The sequence below is a fragment of the Oncorhynchus masou genome, chromosome 13 (genome assembly GCF_036934945.1).
Source record: "Oncorhynchus masou masou isolate Uvic2021 chromosome 13, UVic_Omas_1.1, whole genome shotgun sequence".
Classification (NCBI taxonomy): Eukaryota; Metazoa; Chordata; class Actinopteri; order Salmoniformes; family Salmonidae; genus Oncorhynchus; species Oncorhynchus masou.
The window spans coordinates 27,526,151-27,539,259 of NC_088224.1; the positions used below are offsets into that span (position 1 = coordinate 27,526,151).

General features: G+C 47.2%; 1 protein-coding gene across 1 annotated transcript in view; it reads right to left on the reverse strand.

Annotated features, from left to right (window-relative positions):
• The window catches only part of LOC135552036 (retinoic acid receptor alpha-A-like), a 122,544-nt gene extending 109,976 nt beyond the window's left edge, over positions 1 to 12,568 (reverse strand). The window contains exon 1 of the mRNA XM_064983403.1: positions 12,065 to 12,568. Coding sequence (XP_064839475.1) covers positions 12,065 to 12,221 — 157 coding nt within the window. The 5' untranslated portion in view covers positions 12,222 to 12,568. The remainder of the gene's footprint in view (positions 1 to 12,064) is intronic.
• Between the last annotated feature and the right edge of the window lie 541 nt (positions 12,569 to 13,109).

The following is a 13,109-nucleotide window of genomic DNA, read 5'->3' on the forward strand; positions in this document are numbered from 1 at the left end:
AAACTCAGCAAAAAAAGAAACATCCTCTCACTGTCAACTGCGTTTATTTTCAGCAAAATTAAATATTTGTATGAACATAACAAGATTCAACAACTGACACCTAAACTGAACAAGTTCCACAGACATGTGACTAATAGAAATGGAATAATGTGTTCCTGAACAAAGGGGGGGGGGGTCAAAATCAAAAGTAACAGTCAGAACAGTCAGTCTCTGGTATGGCCACCAGCTGCATTAAGTACTGAAGTGTATCTCCTCCTCATGGACTGCAACGTATTTGCTAGTTCTTGCTGTGAGATGCTACCCACTCTTCCACCAAGGCACCTGCAAGTTCCCGGACATTTCTGTGGGGGAATGGCCCTAGCCCTCACCCTGGCCCTAGCCCTCCCAGACATGCTGAACGGATTGAGATCCGGGATCTTCACTGGCCATGGCAGAACACTGACATTCCTGTCTTGCAGGAAATCACGCACAGAACAAGCAGTATGGCTGGTGGCATTGTCATGCTGGAGGGTCATGTCCGGATGAGCCTGCAGGAAGGGTACCACGTTACAGGGAAGATGTCTTCCCTGTAACGCACATTGTTGAGATTGCCTGCAATGACAACAGGCTCAGTCCGATGATGCTGTGACACACCGCCCCAGACAGACCCTCCACCTCCAAATCGATCCCACTCCAGAGTACTAACCTCAGTGTAACGCTCATTCGTTTGACGATAAACACGAATCCGATCATACACCTGGTGAGACAAAACTGTGACTCGTCAGTGAAGAGCACTTTTTGCCAGTCCTGTCTGGTCCAGCGACGGTGGGTTTGTGCCCATAGGCGACGTTGTTGCCGGTGATGTCTGGTGAAGACTTGCCTTACAACAGGCCTACAAGCCCTCAGTCCAGCCTCTCTCAGCCTATTGCGGACCGTCTGAGCACTGATGGAGGAATTGTGCATTCCTGGTGTAACTCAGGCAGTTGTTGTTGCCATCCTGTACCTGTCCCGCAGGTGTGATGTTCGGAGGTACCGATCCTGTGCAGGTGTTGTTACACGTGGTCTGCACTGCGAGGACGATCAGCTGTCCATCCTGTCTCCCTGTAGTGCTGTCTTAAGCGTCTCACAGTACGGACATGGCAATTTATGCCCTGGCCACATCTGCAGTGCTCATGCCTCCTTGCAGCATGTCAAAGGTGTTTTTCAGAGTCAGTAGAAAGGCCTCTTTAGTGTCCTCGGTTTTCATAACTGTGGCCTTAATTGCCTACCGTCTGTAAGCTGTTATTGTCTTAACAACCGTTCCACAGGTGCATGTTCATTAATTGTTTATGGTTCATTGAACAAGCCTGGGAAACAGTGTTTAAACCCTTTACAACAAACATCTGTGAAGTTATTTGGATTTTTACGAATTCTCTTAGAAAGACAGTCCTGATAAAGGGCTGTTTCTTTTTTTGATGAGATAATTTCATGAACATGTGCACATGTCTAGACAATAGTGGCCCATCCACTTCGCTAGATGTTGCTGGGGGGTGGTTATAGCATTTCTTTCACATGGCCCATCAATTTAGACCAGTGTGTCTGGATAAGCGTAATCTAATAATGATAAAATATTTATAAAATATTTCTATCTGGACACTTTCTGTTTTTGATGCAAGTTAGCACTTCACTGTACTATTTACACCTTCTGTATCCTGCGCATTTGACAAATAAACTTTTATTTGATATAGTGTGTGTTTACGACAGACGGTAAAGTGAAGAACAACATGACCTGCACCAAAGTCAGATTAGGAAGAAGGCCAAGGAATCGATAAAGTGTATTTTTACCTGGAGATTTCCCTTATTTACCACTTTTAGTCTTGAAATATTTGGTTGTTTACTATTTTCTAGCCCTCAGTCTACCTTTATCCAATGTAAAAAACACAATTTCAAATGTTGCTACATAGGACTGAAACCAGGTGGTGGGCTTTCTTGTTGGAGCAAAGGATAAAACGCCTGGCTTAGGAACTGATGAATTACCACTCAACACCAGTTGAATAAGGCCTGTGTCAGTAAACGTTGTCAAAAATGTGTAATAAAATGTTTGCCAGCAGCACAGTGGCAGTCACCAACGCTCTGGATAACATAACAGCCTTACCAGCTCTGCGAGGGCGAGTAAAATGGTCAGAGTGAGCTGTTCTCTCATTTGTGTCTGGAAGTAGCTAGCCAGCTAGCAAACGTTAGCCAGTTAGTTTGGGTGCTGTGTGTTGTTAGGTCAGAATGCTCGGATCAACCCCACTTCTCGCCGAAATAGTCCAGTGTGCACTCTGAATGCTCAGAGAATTTAGGGAACGGACTATCTGACAACGATCTGAGTTTATGAATGCCCGAGCACACTCTGGCACTCCAGATTACATTTACAAACACACACATAGTATAAACCAGCCTTTAGTCTTGAAATCTTTGGTTGTTTAGTACATGGCCTCATATGTGAATCCTTAAAGAGATGGGTGGGGTTAAAGCTTAAGAGGGTGTGACTGAAAAGCTCTCTTGTAGGTCCCAAATATTGCAAAGGCCATTTTCTCAAAAGTGAGGTTACAAGTTATCAACTTTCAAAGCAGAATTACTTTCCCTTTGTTACTCAACAGTAGTGTATGATTTACCATTTTGTAGCTCTGAGTCTCTACTTTGATCCAATGTAAGAAAAAACACAAATTCAAATTTTGCTGAATGAAACCAAATTGAGCCGGTCGGTCACAAATGTCAAAATTAATTTATTGCTAATTGTTTCATTTTTAGCAGCCATATAAAAGTGAGCCACCATCCATCATGTCAGAGTGACAAATAAAATAAAAGCAGCCTCCCAGTCTTCTCTCAGCCTCCCAGTCTTCTCTCAGCCTCCTCTCAGCCTCCTCTCAGCCTCCTCTCAGCCTCCCAGCCTTCTCTCAGCCTCCCAGCCTTCTCTCAGCCTCCCAGACTTCTCTCAGCCTCCTCTCAGCCTCCTCTCAGCCTCCCAGCCTTCTCTCAGCCTCCTCTCAGCCTCACATCTTCTCTCAGCCACCCAGCCTTCTCTCAGCCTCCCAGCCTTCTCTCAGCCTCACATCTTCTCTCAGCCTCCCAGTCTTCTCTCAGCCTCCCAGCTTTCTCTCAGCCTACTCTCAGCCTCCCAGTCTTCTCTCAGCCTCCCAGTCTTCTCTCAGCCTCCCAGCCTTCTCTCAGCCTCCCAGCCTTCTCCCAGTCTTCTCTCAGCCTCCTCTCAGCCTCCCAGCCTTCTCTCAGCCTCCTCTCAGCCTCACATCTTCTCTCAGCCTCCCAGCCTCCTCTCAGCCTTCTCTCAGCCTCCTCTCAGCCTCCCAGTCTTCTCTCAGCCTCCCAGCCTTCTCTCAGCCTCCTCTCAGCCTCCCAGTCTTCTCTCAGCCTCCTCTCAGCCTCCCAGTCTTCTCTCAGCCTCCTCTCAGCCTCCCAGTCTTCTCTCAGCCTCCTCTCAGCCTCCCAGCCTTCTCTCAGTCTCCCAGCCTTCTCTCAGCCTCCCAGCCTTCTCTCAGCCTCCTCTCAGCCTCACATCTTCTCTCAGCCTCCCAGTCTTCTCTCAGCCTTCTCTCAGCCTCCTCTCAGCCTCCCAGTCTTCTCTCAGCCTCCTCTCAGCCTCTCAGCCTCCTCTCAGCCTCACATCTTCTCTCAGCCTCCCAGTCTTCTCTCAGCCTTCTCTCAGCCTCCTCTCAGCCTCCCAGTCTTCTCTCAGCCTCCTCTCAGCCTCCCAGCCTTCTCTCAGCCTCCCAGTCTTCTCTCAGCCTCCCAGTCTTCTCTCAGCCTCCCAGCCTTCTCTCAGTCTCCCAGCCTTCTCTCAGCCTCCCAGCCTTCTCTCAGCCTCCTCTCAGCCTCACATCTTCTCTCAGCCTCCCAGTCTTCTCTCAGCCTTCTCTCAGCCTCCTCTCAGCCTCCCAGTCTTCTCTCAGCCTCCTCTCAGCCTCTCAGCCTCCTCTCAGCCTCACATCTTCTCTCAGCCTCCCAGTCTTCTCTCAGCCTTCTCTCAGCCTCCTCTCAGCCTCCCAGTCTTCTCTCAGCCTCCTCTCAGCCTCCCAGCCTTCTCTCAGCCTCCCAGTCTTCTCTCAGCCTCCCAGTCTTCTCTCAGCCTCCCAGCCTTCTCTCAGCCTCCCAGCCTTCTCTCAGCCTCCCAGCCTTCTCTCAGCCTCCCAGTCTTCTCTCAGCCTCCCAGCCTTCTCTCAGCCTCCCAGCCTTCTCTCAGCCTCCCAGCCTTCTCTCAGCCCTCTTCAAGAATAATGGGAGTTTCTTCCTCGGGAGAGTTTGTGAACTGCATCCAAGATGTCCGACCATTTTTCAAAGTAATCTACGATTCATGGACCGTCTACGGTATATCTGTGTTCGATAATGTTTACATGGCCCAGCTTCACATGCACTACACTGAGTGGGCACAGGGAGCAGCACGAGCAGCGACAATGTCATCATGTCATCATGGTAGAGATTGGATGAATATAAAAAGCCAATATCCCATTTTAAAAAACAGTCCTCAGCAACAATTATATGAATAAGCAAATGGATGTTTTGTGCACAAAGGTGACGACTAAAGTGACTTATTAGAAATGTTCAAATTTGACTTCTCTATGGGGATGTCTATGGAAATTGTCTTTCTGGGCCAGATGTCAGTTAAACTGCAGTACCGTAGGATCAGTCGAAACCGTGCTTCCAAACCGGAACCTTGGCCCCTTGGGTGGCATAGCATGGCCCCAGATCTGTTTGTGCTGTATAGCCAATTCCTATGGTCATTGTCGGTGCCAAACATTGAGAATGGCCTGACAGATCTGGAACCAGCAGGCAGTGGTGTGGTGTTCCAGCACTGCAGCCTCTGTCCCTGTCGCTGGCGTGCTGAATGTGGTGCTGAGTGTGGTCCCTCCTGTCTCAAATCGGGGTCCAGTAAAACGCCCTACTCATCTCCATTCAACACAACCCAGCATCCAACAGCTTCCCTTTCGTTTCATAGTTGCTACCCTCCATTTTATCCCCCCATCCCTCCATCCCCCTCCAACCTCGTTTCACATGCCCGTTGAATCAGCTTGGTGTGAAAGCTGTACCATGGTCTTTCATGTCCCTATCTTAATCACATTAAGAGAAAAACAGGGACAGGGCCTAATGACTACATATGACAGGCTGCAGTTGTATATTATATCACAATGTTATGTGAAGCATGGTCTGACTGTCTGCTCACTGTTTACAACAAAGGGAGAACATGGCATTGGACAGATGTGCATATGTTGTTGTTCAGCTACACGGATGAAACTGCAGAGAAAACATGAGACTGTTGATACATGTGTATGGAAGCACACACGTGTACACACACACAATATACACACTTAAGTAGGCAGGCAGGAACACACACAAACACGTGAGTGTGCACACATACACACACAAACACGCAAACACACCCACAAACACAAAGACACACACACACACAATCTTTAGGAACTATTATGCCTGCCCAGGTCATATACAGTCCATGCAATACAAATCAGCAATCCATTGTATAACCTACTTCACTAGAAGAATAAGAGGACAGTGGGATGAGTCAACTAACCTCCTTAGCGATATCTGAACACGTTTTTGTACCATCAATATTGTGCTTTACTTACTTGACAATGGCTAGCCATTAGACCCTTTAAGTGAACGTGTGAATCGTTTGAATGTTTCATCGGCATTCAAGTCCCCAAAGGCCTTGGGACAGCTTCCAAAGCCACAGCAATATGGATGACAGAAAAAGAAAACAGTCATACTGTACTGTCGTGACCTGTTAGAATTCTATGGCTACTCTTCCTTTCAAAGGACTGAATACTTACACTATTCTCAAGTTTCTCAAAGATTATACTCATATTGTTATTTTCAGTTAATCGAAAATAGTATTGGCATTTTCCAATTACCTTGAACTCTATAGGCCTATACATAATACAGTATTACCTATGGTAACGAATAGCTAGCTGTACATTACTGTCCTGGATGTCTATTATATGATGTAAAACCAACAAATGAAAATAACAATGTCCTTAATATAAAACTAAGCTATATATTTTGCAAAGATTTCTATGTGTGTCTATGTTTTTAGAGCATGCATTGCACATCATAATATCACTTCTGTATTCATCATCTCATGTTCAACACAATGCCACTGATCCCTCTACGTTAACACACACACACACACACACACAAACGCACATGCACAACAACCCCTTCTCATTGTATCCTTCACACAACAATTAGTATTCCCGCTCATTCTAAAATAAGAAGGCTTGTGTGTGCACACGTGCTTGCGCATGTCTGCACACGTGTGCGTGTGTGTGTACGTGTGTGTGTGTACGTGTGTGTGTGTATGTGTGTGTGTGTGTGTGTGTGTGTGTGTGTGTGTGTGTGTGTGTGTGTGTGTGTGTGTGTGTGTGTGTGTGCTTGTGCATGGAGCGCAGCTCATAGTGAATAGATTTCATTTAAATCCTTGTGGGTTACATTGTACTGAATACATTTAATTAATAAAAACCAAAGTTTCAAGGACCTCTTTGGGAAGCTCTTCAAATCAAAGTCCAATTTTAACTGGTCCGTATTTAAACATGAGAGAGGGCAAAGTGTTGCAAGACGAGTCCAATGCCACAAGGCTAATGTGCCGTCTATGCATATGAAATAGTGGGGGAGATAAAAGAAAATCACAATCGGTTCTATCTTGTTTCGCTCCATTGCCTTGGTGATGAATTCAAGCGAGTCTGTTATCAGGGTAATTTGCAACACACGCACACACACACACGCACGCACGCACGCACGCACGCACGCACACACACACACACACACACACACACACACACACACACACACACACACACACACACACACACACACACACACACACACACACACACACACACACACACACACACACACACACACCCTCTGTGCATGAATGGCAAATGGTTTTCTAATTGCATTGAAATGCTAATCAAATGCACCTTGTGTGTGGTGATTAATGAACACGATGAGTTACTTATACTTTAATGTTCAAGATGATTTAATTACGTATCACACACACACGCGTACGCACACACTCACTTATGACCTTTTCTATTAGTGATCACACCACAGATAAGTCTTATCAATGACAAATGGTACACTGCCCTAGCTACTACACCTGGAGAATATTATAAATCAATGGAATACAGTTATTGCATTCTCTGTTCTTTCTCATGTAAGGTGTTCAGACAAACACACACACAAAGGCAAACACACACACACAAACCTTTCATACGATATATGCAGTCTGCACATATAACAGTTCAGCTAAACCATCAATTGAGATTATCAAAATGAGGTTGAAACTGAAATATGAGGATTTAACAACAATGTCATGAAAGCAAAGCCATACCTACGGTTTTCACTGCAGACAAATTAGATGGTGCAAATGTAGAACTGAAATTTGCATCTACAAACCATTTAAAATGAAGAAAAATTGTAAATGATGGTTATTATTTTAAATATGATGTATTGATTTATTATAATTTCATTCATAATGTATTATTACAGTGCTCATTGTTTTATAAATAGGAATATACAAAATATATAAACAAATTAGCCATATTTGATATAACATAAAAAGACAAAATACAAAACAAATCTAATTAAACAAATAAAGAGAGCCTATTCATATTCTTGAGATGAATTGCTTAGTTAAAACAATGGAGAGAGTAGCCTCCTGTAGGAGCGCAGTGAAGTGGGGTGAGTAGAAGTAGCCACCCTTTCCACTTTTGCTGCTACTGATAAGGGCCACTTCGCTGTGATTTGTGCCTCTAGCAAACACGTCCTGGAAAGTGTTGTGAAGTGACAGACAGCATGGCAGCTGAACATTATCTGCTCTCTGGTCGTTAAACTATCAAAATAAATCAAGTGTAGGGGCCGGGCCAGGGAGAGAGCATTAACAAACACTTGACTTGTCGGAGATCGTGCTTTTTGGAGGGGGCTCAGGCAAACACACACAGATAAGCTAAGTATTTCATAACCTAAGGTTATTATCTAGCTGCAAACCACCGACTTGAATGTGTGATAGGATAGACAGGCTAGCCTACTTCTGTGAGTCAGTGTCAGTGTGTAAAAAAAATGTTTTTTTTAGCAATGTTCTGTATAGGAAGTGTATAAAGAGAGTGTGTGCTGTGTGCCATCATTCTTGTCGGGAAAAAAGGGTCTCTCATAGACTATAAAACAGGTCTGTCTATAGCCTTGGAACAGGCCGTTCAGAATGCACAGGTTGACATTTTCCAATTGTAGCCGGCTAACCTTTTTGAAAAGGACATTTATCTAATTCAGTGTCAGAGAGAGAGAGAGAAACAGAGAGAGTTCATTTTTGATTGTTTATTTTACTTTTGTTTATTATCTATTTCACTTGCTTTGGCAATGTTAACATATGTTTCCTATGCCAATAAAGCCCTTTGAATTGAATTGAGAGCGAGAAACCATTTCAGAGACACATATTTATCTCAGATTACACAGACCCACAATGAATTTGAAAACAAATCCAATCATTTTTTGTATTATTTTTTAAATTGAATATCCGAAACATACAATATACTTGCAGTGAAGCTGCTCAACAATTATACCACACCAGTCATCCAACAGATTCCCATTCAGAGCGACACACAGAAACATCCAGGGTCAATGCCCTGCTCAAGGGCACGTTGACAGATCTCCCACCAGGCCAAAAAACGTGAACCCGAACCCTCCAAGATCTCCGCACAAGTTCCCCAATAGCAGTCCCTCAACCATTCGAGACCCCTCCTCCCATAGTCCCTCCCAGAAGAAAAAATATGTATAAAAACAATTAATACAATTAATTCCATTCCCCACCCCCAAGAACCCCCCAATGCACCAACAACCAAGGGAAAAAAGGAAAAAGAGAAAAAAAGAAAAACACAAAGGGCATCCAGGACAACTAAAATCAGAACAGCAATGCCAACTGTACATGTTTGTGTGAATGTCTGACACTATTACATGTGTGTGTGTCTTGTATGCGTTTATTTGAATGAGAGTGTGTGTATATGCATGTGTACAAACACCTGCACGGCATAAGCCTCAGGCAAACCAGCATTAGCTGTAAAAATACTGCCCAACAAATCCAATCTTGATAAACTCCCATATCTATTAAGATGAAATACCACAGTGTGCCATCACAGCTGCAATATTTGCCCCCTGTCATCTCTCTTGTGCTGGGATGTAGGTGTCAAGGCAGAGGGAGGGAGGTGTCAAGGCAGAGGGAGGGAGGTGTCAAGGCAGAGGGAGGGAGGGAGGGAGGGAGGGAGGGAGGGAGGGAGGGAGGGAGGGAGGGAGGGAGGGAGGGAGGGAGGTGTCAAGGCAGAGGGAGGGAGGTGTCAAGGCAGAGGGAGGGAGGTGTCAAGGCAGAGGGAGGGAGGTGTCAAGGAAGAGGGAGGGAGGTGTCAAGGCAGAGGGAGGGAGGGAGGGAGGGAGGGAGGGAGGGAGGGAGGGAGGGAGGGAGGGAGGGAGGGAGGGAGGGAGGGAGGGAGGGAGGGAGGGAGGGAGGGAGGGAGGGAGGGAGGGAGGGTGTCAAGGCAGAGGGAGGGAGGTGTCAAGGCAGAGGGAGGGAGGTGTCAAGGAAGAGGGAGGGAGGGAGGTGTCAAGGAAGAGGGAGGGAGGTGTCAAGGAAGAGGGAGGAAGGTGTCAAGGCAGAGGGAGGGAGGTGTCAAGGCAGAGGGAGGGAAATGTCAAGCCAGAGGGAGGGAAGTGTCAAGGCAGAGGGAGGGAGGTGTCAAGGCAGAGGGAGGGAGGTGTCAAGGCAGAGGGAGGGAGGGAAGTGTCAAGGAAGAGGGGGTGAGGTGTCAAGGCAGAGGGAGGGAGGTGTCAAAGCAGAGGAAGGGAGGTGTCAAGACAGAGGGAGGGAGGGAGGTGTCAAGACAGAGGGAGAGAGGTGTCAAGGCAGAGGGAGGGAGGTGTCAAGGCAGAGGGAGGGAGGGAGGTGTCAAGGCAGAGGGAGGGAGGGAGGTGTCAAGGCAGAGGGAGGGAGGGAGGTGTCAAGGCAGAGGGAGGGAGGGAGGTGTCAAGGCAGAGGGAGGGAGGTGTCAAGGAAGAGGGAGGGAGGTGTCAAGGCAGAGGGAGGGAGGTGAGGGGGCGTCAAGGAAGAGGGAGGGAGGCGTCAAGGCAGAGGGGGGGGGGTGTCAAGGCAGAGGGAGGGAAGTGTCAAGGCAGAGGGAGGGAAGTGTCAGGGCAGAGGGAGGGAGGTGTCAAGGCAGAGGGAGGGAGGGAGGTGTCAAGGAAGAGGGAGGGAGGTGTCAAGGCAGAGGGAGGGAGGTGTCAAGGCAGAGGGAGGGAGGTGTCAAGGCAGAGGGAGGGAAGTGTCAAGGCAGAGGGAGGGAGGTGTCAAGGCAGAGGGAGGGAGGTGTCAAGGCAGAGGGAGGGAAGTGTCAAGGCAGAGGGAGGGAGGTGTCAAGGCAGAGGGAGGGAGGTGTCAAGGCAGAGGGAGGGAGGTGTCAGGGCAGAGGGAGGGAAGTGTCAAGGCAGAGGGAGGGAAGTGTCAAGGCAGAGGGAGGGAGGTGTCAAGGCAGAGGGAGGGAAGTGTCAAGGCAGAGGGAGGGAAGTGTCAAGGCAGAGGGAGGGAGGTGTCAAAGGCAGAGGGAGGGAGGTGTCAAGGCAGAGGGAGGGAGGTGTCAAGGCAGAGGGAGGGAAGTGTCAAGGCAGAGGGAGGGAGGTGTCAAGGCAGAGGGAGGGAGGTGTCAAGGCAGAGGGAGGGAGGTGTCAAGGCAGAGGGAGGGAGGTGTCAAGGCAGAGGGAGGGAGGTGTCAAGGCAGAGGGAGGGAAGTGTCAAGGAAGAGGGATGGAAGTGTCAAGGCAGAGGGAGGTAGGTGTCAAGGCAGAAGGAGGGAAGTGTCAAGGCAGAGGGAGGGAAGTGTCAAGGCAGAGGGAGGGAAGTGTCAAGGCAGAGGGAGGGAAGTGTCAAGGCAGAGGGAGGGAAGTGTCAAGGCAGAGGGAGGGAGGTGTCAAGGCAGAGGGAGGGAGATGTCAAGGCAGAGGGAGGGAAGTGTCAAGGCAGAGGGAGGGAAGTGTCAAGGCAGAGGGAGGGAGGTGTCAAGGCAGATGGAGGGAGGTGTCAAGGCAGAGGGAGGGAGGTGTCAAGGCAGAGGGAGGGAAGTGTCAAGGCAGAGGGAGGGAGGTGTCAAGGCCCATGTTTACTCTGTACATTCCTCAACCCCATGTAGGGACCTGGGGATCACATACAGTCTGTGTCCCAAATGGCACCCTATTCTCCATAGTCAAAATAATTACACAATGTAGGGAGTAGGGTGGAATTTGAGACATCGCACCTGAACATACATCAGCCTGCTGTAGGGAGCTGTTTCCACATCCAGAATGTATTAACCAAGTGTGTACAGATGAATTATGACAAGGATAGGACTCGGAGGAACACTTCAAGCACAGGGCCATGTCACAGTGACAGGACAAAAAAAAGTGAGTTGTTACAAATTAATTCAATGGCTGCTATACAAGTCATTTGAGAACATTTCTGTAAAAAACAATAATGGCCAATAAAGTATCTATTCTCTTCTGTTGTTTAATTCTTGAAGAAGTTTTCTAACTAGTCACTTAACACTCAGAAACAGGTACACCCTACAACACTCTTTATGGCACATTAGGGTGATTTAGGAGGCAATGATGGGGGTGTGGGAGTCACAACTGAAGTGAACTGTGTGTGTGTGTGTGTGTGTGTGTGTGTGTGTGTGTGTGTGTGTGTGTGTGTGTGTGTGTGTGTGTGTGTGTGTGTGTGTGTGTGTGTGTGTGTGTGTGTGTGTGTGTGTGTGTGTGTGTGTGTGTGTTGGGCATATTTCATGTCTGGTCATTAAGCATATTAGACAAGAGGAAATGAGAATACAGGAAACACTGTGAGGAAGGGTGCATGGACACAATATAAAGAGATGATCAGAGAGATAGCGGGATCAAGTGGACAAGCCAGGCACATCATGGCTATTATAATTTGATTATGTCATTGTTATGATAGGCTACAGTTATTAGGCTACTAGGCTGTAGACACATGAAATGAAAGGGAAGGGAACAAAAGTGAACCTACACTGTGCGCTCCGGCGGTGTTGCCAGTCTCTCTGAGCGAGCCCGCTGAAGCACGCTTTCAGTGCCTTCTCTTGTAGCATGCACGAAGAGGGACGCGAAGTGTAGAAATCCAACATTTGTCCCGGGCTCACCGCTAGCACATCCATACAGTCAAACATGATGTCCCTTAGTCGCAACAGTCACCCTGTTATTGTGTGCCTTTACAGGGTCCTTGAGATGTGGGTAAGAATCGCAAACATAAGTGCACACAACTACATCAAATTCGGACCCCTTTTTTTGGCACGTAAAATCTTGGTCTTCTTCCTAGACTAAAACAATCAAGAACTATGACAGACAACACCGCTAAAAGCTTGTAATTGACCCAAATTATGATATGCCATTTTTCTCCGGGGTCCGGTTGTTGCAATGAAAAGGTGTCAGTCAGCTCCGTAACGTCCCAACGTGTTTATGGTATAAATGTTTTGCACCGTCCCGTCCCGTGCCATTAACAACACGGTCCTCGCTCGAGCCCGCCGTATTGAAAATATTTTTCTTATAAATATCACAGATCGCGTTTTAAAACCACGTCTCCCCGTTCGGATAACGAATGGGTTATCCTGCCTCCATGCAGCTCATTTCCTACTAGTTTGGACACAGAGAATGAAAGATTGAATTGCCTAATATATGCGAGTGAACTTTCTATGAACCCATCCGAGGCAGCTAACCTTCAAATGACCCAACCAGTTTGACATCACCAAGTCCCAGGATTCTCACACACCGTGCAGCGCGAGCCTCACAACCAGCAGCAGCGCAGAAGCGCGAGCCAGGCAGAAAGATGAAAGGCAGGCAGCTCGAGCTCACAGCGCATAACGTTCTTTTCCCTCGAAAGAACGCTATTACACTATATTTTCTTGCGATAAAAACACATTTCCAAATTCATGAAAAGTTTCATTTGATTTATGAATCTCAAATGAAGCGTCCAAGTAACTCACTTCGATTTGTTCACGATCTAGCCAACCACCTAGGCTATTATAGTGTCTCAGGGCAAAATTATAGTCTACAAATGT